Here is a 12,011-nt window from a genome sequence, read left to right as displayed (position 1 = left end):
TGCTGCCTCCAGACTCTCCACCTGACTCACTCACAGGCTGAGCTCTGGCCCTTGCTCTGAGATTTGCTCTGCGAGGGGCTCGGGCTCCCAGGTTACCTCTCTGGAGCCCTGCCTATGGTCACCAGGGTCCTGGACCCAGGCACTAACTTCCTGGAGGGGTTGTGGGCCCAGTGGGATGAAACTGGGGTTGAGTCCCCTGGGGTCTGCATTTAAAATGTAGAAGCAATCTGAGGGGTTACTGTGAAAGGACACATTTAATAATGTGAGGGATAGTGAGGGGATTGTTGGGTTACCCCTCGGCAGAACTTGGCAGCAGCTGTTGCTCTTAACAGGCAGGAAGTAATTACCAGTTTCAGGGGAACTGACATCCAGTTGGCTTGTTAGTTACCATGGAAACCAGCAGAGGGTCATGCCCCTTCTGCCCCTTTGACAACCATAGTGGAGGGTTCTGATCTAAAGCTAGAATAGTCATTAGCTGGGCCTTGGGACACGCATATAGGAAGGTCAGTCATGTGAGGAGGTGTAGTTGAAGCAGGCACTGGTCAGGCAGGGGGTGTAGAGAGGACAAGAGAAGAGCCATTTTGGGTGGTCTGACCACACAGCGGTCTTGGCTAAGAGAATTGGTATGTCTTTTGATTTGTTGGTTGATTTCCACTCTGACTTGGGCCATTTGGATTTTGTTCTTTCATTCCCATGTTTGGAAGGTGTTCAGTCCTAATGAAAGAAGAATTGCTTCCTGAATGGGACTGGGAATGTTGTAGAGATTGATGGAGGCCACGCCAGCATTCATTTTCTGTCTAATTTATTATTTGGGGGGAGGGATCTAGAATATGCACTCTGGCAAAGGTTATCAAGAAACTATTCATTTTTGTTGTTAATCTGTATATCGTAGATCATAAATAATTACACAGAAAACTTCCTAAAAATGTACACAGTTTTATATGACATAGATTCCTGTTCCCCTATTCTCACATAGAAATAAAATAGTGTTTTAGTTCAGTTGAATTTTGGAATCTCAATGTTGCTCAATTGCTTTTCTTTATGAAATATATAAATGTTAAGCTGAGTTTTAGGTAAAAGAATTTAGCTCTTGGCGCCTCCTTAAATGGACTGCTTTTTAGAATTTTTTTTAGTGGAGCTGGAGTCAAGTTTGGGGCTGATGAATTTGAAGACCTTGTCAGATTCATTGATTTATGTTTGTATTAAATTTTGTCATTTATTTGGTATTTAAAGATCTTTGACTATTGTGTTGTCTTTGTCTATGTTTTAAAAGTATTAATTTTTACTTTGGAGTATCCCCATTAATGTACTTTTGCATGCTATACCTTTTATATTTGTAGGTGTATTTGCCAAGCCTTGAAAGATAAGATCACAATTTTAGTGACTCATCAGTTTCAGTACCTACAAGCTGCAAGTAATACTCTGACACTGGAAAATGTAAGTAGTTTCTATAAATCTGTGAAGCTTGCTAGCACTGTGTTGAAGGCCAGATCCTCTCAACAGGCCACTCTCCTCGGGTTCATGGTAAATGCCCTCTTCTCCCTCAGTTTTCTTGCCCCCTTTCCCAGAGCTGGTGGTACTCATGCCTCTGAGGATGAATTCAAAGACCATAGAAATGTCACTATTATGCTCTAAGCCACATAAACCCTGAAGTATATAAAAGTGCTACCATAGAATTACTGAGTCATCACTGTTCTAATGAAATTTGTTAAGGATAATAGTGCTATTTTATGTACAAGATTTTGTTTTCCTCTTCCAGGATTTAAGTCAAAGTATACTAATTTGGAAATTACAGATACTAAGACCTGTTTGTAACCATGGATAGTCAAATGCAGTTTGCTAAACAGCATCTTCTATTCACACCAGAAGCGAGGTTGGGTAGCCGGGCACCCGGGTCAGAGACGCCCACGCTGCTGGTGTCTCCAGTTGCTGGTCTCCCTGCCCAGGTCTCTATGTGCCCGATACGTGTGGGAGCCTGTGCGGCAGGAGGACAAGGCGCTGCCCTCTCGGGGCTCCTGTTCTTATGGGGAGGATGTGACAGAGAAGGTGACATCCTGGCCTCCCTGAGGAGCTGGTGCCTCACGGGGTCTGAGTGACATGAAGGTGGGGGCCACGCAGTCACCTGGGGGAGGGGGCCTGAGGCAGGGGTTCCTCAGGAAGGAGCTGACCTGGCAGGTGGGAGGAATGGCAGGAAGACCAGCGTGTCTGAGGGGAGTGAGCAGGGGGACGGGAGGGAGCTGGTCTCCGAGCAGTGGGCAGGGACCGGAGGTGGGACGGAAGCCTTGGGTGGTCCAGAGCAGAGGAGGGATGTGGACTGACGTGGGAGTTAAGAGAGTCCTCTGATGCTCACTGGAGGGGGGACGGCAGAAGCAGTTAGGAGTCTTAGTAAAGCTGAGGAGACAGCAGCATGGGCTTAAGTTAGAATGTCAGTTTCTAGAGCTGCTGTAACAAAGTACCGCAAACTGGGTGACTTAAAACAACAGAAGTTTGTCATTTCCCTGTTCTGGAAGCTACGGGTCCCAAATTCAGGTGCTGGCAGGGCCGTGCTCTCTCTGAAGACTCCAGTGGGGAGAATCCTTCCCTCCAGCCTCTGGTGTTCATCTGCTTCCCTTGGTGTTACTTGGCTTCTAGCTGCAGCACTGCGGTTTCTGCCTCTGATGTCACATGGCCGTTGTCCCCATGTCTGTCTGGGTCTCTTCTCATAAGGACATCAGTGTTACTGGATGTAGGGTCACCCTGCTCCAGTACGACCTCATCTTAACTTGATTACATCTGCAAAGAGCCTGCATCTAAATGACGTCATATCCACAGATGTCATGTTTAGGGCTTGAACATACATTTTGGGGGCCACCATTCAATCTACAACTCCTAGCATGGTTGGCGCTGGGCTGGAGATAAATGAGAATATTTCAGGCTTACTGGTTGGTTGATGCTTCAGTCTTGGCTTGTTGGCCTCTGGGCCTCAGCAACAGTGTCCTGAACCCTTGTCTGCTCCACAAGCCCAAGGCCAGATCCCTCACTTATCAAGTGAAGTTCCACTCCAGGAAAGATGATTAATATGCAGAACCTCTACCTTCCTAGAAGTAGTTCCATGTGTAGATTCTCCACTCCCCCAGGAATATGGGGCTCATATTTCTCAAACATGTTATTTAGTTGCTCAGTCGTGTCCGACTCTTTGCAACCCCATGGACTAGCCCACCCAGCTCCTCTGTCCATGGGATTTTCCAGGCAAGAATACTGGAGTGGCCTGCAATTTCTTATGTTAATGGTCTCCATCTTTAACACACGGGCGCACATTTCTTTCATATCCCCCAGCACCTAACACAGGGTTTGGCAGAGAACACAATGCTCAGTTCTGTGTCCAGTTGAACTGAACTAGATTTGTCCACCAGAATTTCAGACCTAAGGATCACTTTCTTACAAAAATCATAACTTAAGATCTGTTTACTTCTCTTGATTAGCATTTATATTAGACCAGTATTACCAAATGCAAATATATTCCTTTCAAAAAAATTTTTTTATTATTTTAGGGTGAAATGGTGCAAAAGGGGCCTTACATTGAGTTCCTGAAATCCAGAATAGATTTTGGCTCCCTTGCAAAGAAGAAGACTGAGGAGTCTGAACCATCTTCCAAGTCTCCAGACCAGCCTCAAGGGTCCTCCACACCCTCAGTGAAAGATGCGGCTCCAGAGGACCACGATGTGAGTTTCTCATCCTGCAACATGCCCTGGTCTGTGCTCTTGGTGGCCTCGTGGGCCTTCAGTCTGCTCCGGTCATACATACACAGGTCCTCCTCGACATCCAAACCCAGGAGCCTGCATGATTCTGATAAGTGTTCAGATTAGTCGTTCACATTCCACACTCAGGAATCACTGTCTGAAATTCAAGAACCACATAGATTTTGGTCACATGCTGCCCCCTGCTACCCAGATTCACCTTACTCCAACTTGCTGTGTGAGCTCAGTTTCCTATATTTGGCTAGTATTTTGAGGCTCAGCTATGTTTTATGTTTCCATCATTGAGTGACAAAATAAAAGATTAAGCTAAACATTAGTTCTGTATCATTTTGTGTATTATTTTGAACAAGCTTCTGCATTTATACTTGAACCAGGTATGTTGTGCTTGTGTTGAGAGTCGTGATTGACTTTAAGCAAAGCCACCCAACCATGAATAACCTTATGCAGATAACGTTTTCTTATTTCTAATAGATTCCTAGGAGTGGGATGGCTGGGTCCAAGCATAAATGCATATGTTGTTTGTCTAGATATTTCCACAGCCTTCTCTTTAGAAGACAGACTATCTTTCACTCCTGCCAGCATATGAGTTTTGTGTGTGTCCCCACCTTTTTGCAATGAAAGTTACTTTTGAGCTTTTGATATTCAGGGATTGATTACTTAATGTTTTATCTCTCGCTGCCATTTTTCCCCTCACAGACTGAGGATATACTGGTTAAGCTACCCCTGGAGGACCATTCAAAGGGACAAGTTGGTTGTAATACCTACAAGAATTACTTCATAGCTTATGCTCACTGGTACATCATCATTCCTATTTTAGTGAACATCGCAGCTCAGGTAAATAAGGACATTTATTTCGGTGTGTGCCCTCATTTTGGTATTTACATATTATTTATACTTTATTTATCATTATTCTGAGTATGTATATGAATATATTTATCTCAAAGAACTGGCCCCTAAAGTTGTGGGGTCTACCTGGGTGAATGTGAAATCAGGAAGGCAGGCCTGCAGGCTGGAACCTCAGGCAGGAGCTGACCCTGCTGTCTTGAGGCAGAATTTCTTCCTCCTCCAGGAAGCCTCAGGTTTTTCTCTTCAGGCCTTTGACTGGATGAGGCCACCACAGTGTTGCGGGTGATCTCCTCTACTTGCATTCTCATGATGAATGTGAACCACATTCGCAAAATACCTTCATGGCAATGTCTAGACCGGTGTTTGAATCACTGGAGACTGGCCTGGCCAAGCTGACATAGAAAACTGACCATCACAGTACCTGTTAAGTTTCTTTCATTTGAAAAACTCCAACATTTGCACTATTATTACTGTATTTGCAGTCCATCTGGATTTGCATTGAAAAGCATTTTTTGTGGGGAGCTAAATAAGTGAGCTTTACTGGTGGTGTGTGTACATGACAGAGAGCTTCTAGGAAAAGAACAATGTCTTTTAGAGATATTAAAATGCAGCATGCCCTCCCCTGGCCTGTGGTCATCTGGGGTGCGGGGCTTGGTACAGACCTTAGCCGGAAGGACCATCTCCATGTTCTGGAGCCTTCCCACCCCCCATCCTAGTGAGCAAGGGTGTGCGGGCTCAGTAACATCAGCGTTTGAGTGACTGTTGTTTCCTGCTCCAGGTTGCCTACGTCCTGCAGGATTGGTGGCTTTTAGACTGGTGAGTGATTCCTGGTCTGACCCAAAGTGCTGAAAATCTACAGGAAGCCCCCTTCCCACAGAGCCAGGGGGAGAGGTGGAGCTTGTTCAGCCTCCTCTTCTGACCCTCATGTAGTTTCCAGAAGAAAAAGTTCTTGCTGGTGGAATATGACCCTCCCATGGTCTGTCCCCATGTCTGACCCTCAGCAGCTTCCTCGCAGACAGTTTGAGAACTGAAACTCATGATTCAAGTTGAATTTTTATAAGGTAGAGGGACACCAGGCCCCATGAGCTGGGAATTGTTTTCCAGCATAAAACACGTCTCCTAAATTGAGGTTAATTTTTTTTTGTCTTTACCTAATACAATCTATTGCATTTTTTTCTCTTCCCTGTTCCATAGGGCAAATGAACACCACGTTAATGTTAGTGGACAAGGAAACAATCTAAACTGGTACTTAGGAGTTTATTCAGGTAAAGTTGAATCTTATACTCTATTTTACAAGAGTGTGAAATGCTTTCAGTGAGCCTGTGCGAGCAACTAGGGCTTCCAGGAGAAATTCAGTAATGTCTTAACAGATTAAGTCTGAATTGCATTTACTCTGTGAATTAATTGGAATGATTATTTTTAAAATCGACTAGAAGAAAGAGATTGAAGACTTTTTAAAAATTTATTTTATTGACGTATAGTTGATTTAGTATGCTGCTGCTGCTGCTAAGTCGCTTCAGTCGTGTCCGACTCTGTGCGATCCCATAGACGGCAGCCCACCGGGCTCCGCCATCCCTGGTATTCTCCAGGCAAGAATACTGGAGTGGGTTGCCATTTCCTTCTCCAGTGCATGAAAGGGAAAAGTGAAAGTGAAGTTGCTCAGTCTTGTCCGACTCTTAGCGACCCCATGGACTGTGGCCTACCAGGCTCCTCCATCCATGGGATTTTCCAGGCAAGAGTACTGGAGTGGGATGCCATTGCCTTCTCCAATAGTTGTGTTGATTTCTGCTGTACAGCAAAGTGATTCAGTTTCATATATATAGAATGATATATATGTATATATATGCTATATATGTATATATATATGAATATATGTGTGCATATATATTCTTTTTCATATTGTACACCATTATGGTTTGTTACAGACTATGGAATACCATTCCCTGTGCTATGCAGTAGGATCTTGTTATCCACTCTGTGTATAATAGTCTCCATCGGCTCACGCCAGGCTCCCAGTCCACCCCTCCCCCACCCTCCTTCCCTTTGGCAACCACTGGTCTGTTCTCTCTATGGGTCTGTTTCTGTTTTGTAGATAAGTTTATTTGTATCATATTTTAGATTCCACATGTAAGTGATAGGATGTTTGTCTTTCTCTTTCTGATTTACTTCACTTAGTATGATAATCTCTAGGCCCATTTGTGTTGCTGCAAATTTCATGCTGTATTATTTCATTCTTTTTATGGCTGATCAGTATTCCATTATCTGTGTGTGTGTGTGTATACTTTAAGTATTCCATTATATGTGTGTGTGTACTTTCAGTATCCCATTATCTATGTGTGTGTATATACTGCACCTTCTTTACCCGCTTACCTGTTGATTGGCACTGAGACTGCTTCCCTGTCTCGCCTGCTGTAAACAGTAATGCAGTGAACACGGGGTACACGTATCTTTTCAAATGAGTTTTCTTTGGACATATGCCCAGGAGTGGGATTGCAGGATCATATGGCAACGTTACCCATGGACATCACCAGATGGTCAATACCAAAATCAGATTGATTATATTCTTTACAGCCAAAGATGGAGAAGCTCTATACAGTCAGCAAAAATAAGACTGGGAGCTGACTGTGGCTCAGATCATGAACTCCTTATTGCCATTTGCAGACTTAAAATGAAGAAAATAGGGAAAACCACTAGACCATTCGGGTATGACTTAAATCCCTTGCAATTATATAGTGGAAGTGAAAAATAGATTCAAGGGATTAGATCTGATAGAGTGCCTGAAGAACTATGGATGAAGGTTCATGACATTATACAGGAGGCAGGGATAAAGACTATCCCCAAGAAAAACAAATGAAAAAGACAAACTGGTTGTCTGAGGAGGCCTTACAAATAGCTCTGAAAAAGAAGTGAAAGGCAAAGGAGAAAAGGAAAGATATACCCATTAGAATGCAAAGTTCCAAAGAATAGCAAGGAGAGATAAGAAAGCCTTCCTCAGTGATCAGTGCAAAGAAATAGAGGAAAACAATAGAATGGCAAAGACTAGAGGTCTCTTTAGAAAAATTAGATACTACGGGAATATTTCATGCAAAGATGGGCACAATAAAGGACATAAATGTTATGGACCTAACAGAAGCAGAAGATATTAAGAAGAGGTGGCAAGAATACACAGAAGAACTATACAAAAACAGATCTTCATGATCCAGATAATCACGATGGTGTGACCACTCACCTAGAGCCAGACATCCTGGAATGTGAAGTCAAGTGGCCCTTAGGAAGCATCACTATGAACAAAGCTAGTGGAAGTGATGGAATTCCAGTTGATCTAATTCAAATCCTAAAAGATGATGTTGTGAAAGTGCTGCACTCGATATGCCACCAAATTTGGAAAACTCAGCAGTGGCCACAGGACTGGAAAAGGTCAATTTTCATTCCCAAAGAAAGGCAATGTCAAAGAATTCTTGAACTGTTGCACAATTGCACTCATCTCACACACTCGTAAAGTAATGCTCAAAATTCTCCAAGCTAGGCTTCAATAGCACGTGAACCATGAACTTCCAGATGTCCAAGTTGGATTTAGAAAAGGCAGAGGAACCAGAGATCAGATTGCCAACATCCATTGGATCATTGAAAAAGCAAGAGAGTTCCAGAAAAACATCTACTTCTGCTTTATTGACTATGCCAAAGCTGTTGGCTGTGTGGATCACAACAAACTGTAGAAAATTCTTAAAGAGATGAGAATACCAGACCACCTGACCTGCCTCCTAAGAAAGCTGCATGCAGGTCAGGAAGTAACAGTTACAACTGGACATGGAACAACAGGCTGATTCCAGTTCAAGAAAGGAGTACATCAAGGCTGTATGTTGTCGCCCTGCTTATTTAAGTTATATGCAGAGCACATCATGAGAAACACTGTGCTGGATGAAGCACAAGCTAGAATCAAGATTGCTGGGAGAAATATCAATAACCTCAGATATGTAGATGATAACACCCTTATGGCAGAAAGCAAAGAAGAACTAAAGAGCCTCTTGATGAAAGTGAAAGAGAAGAGTGAAAAAGTTGGCTTAAAACTCAACATTCAGAAAACTAAGATCATGACATCTGGTCCCATCACTTCATGGCAAATAGATGGGGAAACAGTGGAAACAGTGACAGACTTTATTTTGAGGGGCTCCAAAATCACTGCAGATGTTGCCATTAGCCAAGAAATTAAAAGTTATATGCTCCTTGGAAGAAAAGTTATGACCAACCTAGACAGCATATTAAAAAGCAGAGACATTACGTTGCCAACAAAGGTCCATCTAGTCAAAGCTATGGTTTTTCCAGTAGTCATGTATGGATGTGAGAGTTGGACTATAGAGAAAGCTGAGCACTGAAGAATTGATGCTTTTGAACTGTGGTGTTGGAGAAGACTCTTGAGAGTCCCTTGGACTGCAAGGAGATCCAGCCAGTCCATCCTAAAGGAAATCAGTCCTGGGTGTTCGTTGAAAGGACTGATGTTGAAGCTGAAACTCCAATACTTTGGCCACCTGATGCAAAGAACTGACTCATTTGAAAAGACCCTGATGCTGGGAAAGATTGAAGGCAGAAGGAGACAGGGATAACAGAGGATGAGATGGTTGGATGGTATCACTGACTCAATGGACATGAGTTTGAGTAAACTCCGGAAGTTGGTGATGGACAGGGAGGCCTGGCGTGCTGCAGTCCATGATGTCTGAAAGATTCAGACATGACTGAGCAACTGAACTGAACTGATGGCAACTTTATTTTTAGTTTTTTGAGGACCCTCCAATCTTTGCCACAGTGATTGCCTCAGTTTGCATTCCTACCAACACTGAACATATGTTCCCTTTTCACCACACCCTCTTTAACATCCGTTATTTGAATTTTTCAATGATGGTCATTATGACTGGTGTTGAGTGGTACCTTGTTGTATTTTTGCTTTTCATTTCATAACTAGCAATGATAAGTATCTTTGTATATACCTGTTGGCATATATCTGTGTGTGTCTTCTTTGGAAAAATGTCTATTTAAGTCATCTGTCCATTTTTTTGAGCAGGTTTGCTTTTTTTTGTCATTGAATTGTATAAGCTATTTTTAGATTTTGAAAATTAAGCATTTGTCAATCACATCATTTTCAAAGATTTTCTCTCAGTCTGTAGGTTGTCTTTCCATTTTGTTTATGGTTTCCTTTTCTGTGCAGAAGCTTATAAGTTTGATTAAGTCCCATTTGTTTATTTTTGCATTTATTTCTATCACCTTGGGAGAATGACCTAAGAAATCATTGGTACAATTTATGTGAGAGGAAGTTTTACCTGTGTTCTCTTCTAGGAGTCTTATGGTGTCATGTCATATTTAAGTCTTTAAGCCGTTTGGAGTTTATTTTTGTGTATGGTGTGAGAGTTGTTCTAACTTCAGTGGTTTACATACAGCTGTCCAACTTTCCCAAAATTACTTACTGAAGATACTGTCTTTTATAATATGCATTGTATATAATATACAAGTCTTGCCTCTTCTGTTGACGATTAACTTTAACAGATGTTGAAGGTGTATGCATTTATTTCTTGGCTCTCTGTTCCATTTATTCATAGTCTATTTTTGTGCCAAAGCCACACCATTTTGATTACTATACCTTTGTACTATCATCTGAAGTCTGGGAGGGCTATGGCTCCTGCTTTGTTCTTTTTCCTCAGGATTGCTCTGGCAGTTCTAGGTTTCTTGTGGTTCCATATAAATTTTAGCTGTATTTGTTATAGTTTCATGAAAAATTTCATGGGTAATTTGATAGGGATCTTGTTAAATCTGTAGATTGCTTTGGGTAGTATGGCCATTTTAACAGTATTAACAGTATTAACTCTTCCAATCCAAGAGCATGGGATATCTTTCCATTTCTTTGGATCATGTTCAGTTTCCTCTTTTAATGTTTTATAAATCTTTCACCTCCTTGGTCATGTTTATTCCTGGGTACTTTAAGTTTTTTGATGTGATTTTGATTTGTTTTTACATTCCTTTCATAATGTTTCATTATGAGTATAAAAAAAATAACTTGGTTCAGTGTGTCAATCTTGTATCCTTCTGCCTTTATGAATTCATTTACCAGTTCTATTAGTTTTTGTGTGGAATCTTTACAGTTTTGTTTATTATCATCTGCATATAGTGACAGTTTTACCTCTTCCCTCCAAATGTGGATAACGTTGATTTCTTTTTCTTATCTTATGGCTGTAGCTAGGACTTCCAGTACTATGTTGCATAGAAATGGTGAGAGTAGGCATCCTTGTCTTCCTCCAAATTTTAACAGGAAGGCTTTCAGCTTTTCACCATTGAGTATTATCCTGGCCGTGTGCTTTGTCATAAATGGGCTTCCCTCGTGACTCAGATGGTAAAGAATTTGCCTGCAATGCAGGAGACCCAGGTTTGATCCCTGGCTTGGGAAGATTCCCTGGAGAAGGGAATAGCTACCCACTCCAGTATTCTTGCTTGGAAAAATCCATGGACAGAGGAGCCTAGCTGTCTGCATACAGTCCATGAAGTTGCAGAGTTGAACATGAATGAAAGACTTATACTTTCACTTTGTCATAAACAGTTTTCATCTTATTGAGGTTTATTTCCTCTGTACTTACTTTCATAAGAGTTTTTATCATGAAGGGATGTTAAATTTAATCAAATTATTTTTCTGTATTTATTAAGATGATCATGTGGCTTTTGTGTTTTCTTTTGTTGATATGATGTATCAATCAATTGATTTGTATATGTTAAACCATACTTATAACCCTGGGATAAATCCAACTTGATCATAGTGCATGATTTTTTTATGTGTTGTTGGATTCAGTTTGCTAATATTTTGTTGAGAATTTTTGCATCTATATTCATCAAGGATATTGTCCTATGATTTTCATTTTTGGTGGTAGCTTTGTCTGGTTTTGGTATCCGGATGGTGGTGGCTTTGTGGAATGTCTTTGGGAATATTCCCTTTGCTTCGATCTTTTGGAAGAATTTGAGAAGGATTGGTATAAGTTCTTCCTTTTTTGTTGGGTAAAGTTCACCTGTGAAGCCATCTGGTCCTGGACTTTTGTGTTAGGGATTTTTTTTAAAATTACAGATTCTATTTCATTTCTAGTGATCAGTCTGTTCTAATTTTCTATGTCTTCTTGGTTCAGTTTTGATGTGCTGTATGTGTCTAGAAACTTGTCTATTTATCATAGGTTGTCCATTTTGTTAGTAAATATAGTTCATGGTTTATTTGTGTATCTGTAGAATCAGTTGTTACTTATCCTCTTTCATTTATTATTTTGTTTATTTGGGTTCTCTTTTATTCTTGGTAAGCCTAACCAGAGGCTTGTCAATTTTGTTTACCCTTTCAGAGAACCAGCTCTTGGTTTTATTGATTTTTTTTCTATTTTTTACATATTTATTTCCTCTCTGATATTTATT

General features: G+C 41.3%; 1 protein-coding gene across 1 annotated transcript in view; it reads left to right on the top strand.

Annotated features, from left to right (window-relative positions):
- Nucleotides 1-12,011, top strand: part of LOC145528655 (ATP-binding cassette sub-family C member 4-like) — a 115,517-nt gene that overhangs the window by 56,012 nt on the left and 47,494 nt on the right. The window contains exons 14-18 of the mRNA XM_081547302.1: nt 1,341-1,437; nt 3,531-3,701; nt 4,434-4,571; nt 5,362-5,399; nt 5,778-5,848. Coding sequence (XP_081403428.1) covers nt 1,341-1,437; nt 3,531-3,701; nt 4,434-4,571; nt 5,362-5,399; nt 5,778-5,848 — 515 coding nt within the window. The remainder of the gene's footprint in view (nt 1-1,340; nt 1,438-3,530; nt 3,702-4,433; nt 4,572-5,361; nt 5,400-5,777; nt 5,849-12,011) is intronic.

The sequence above is a fragment of the Giraffa tippelskirchi genome, chromosome 12, assembly GCF_054371585.1.
Source record: "Giraffa tippelskirchi isolate mGirTip1 chromosome 12, T2T-mGirTip1v1.2.pri, whole genome shotgun sequence".
NCBI classification, from domain to species: domain Eukaryota; kingdom Metazoa; phylum Chordata; class Mammalia; order Artiodactyla; family Giraffidae; genus Giraffa; species Giraffa tippelskirchi.
The sequence above is the reverse complement of the archived record's forward strand: the minus strand, read 5'-3'. Positions and strand labels throughout refer to the sequence as shown.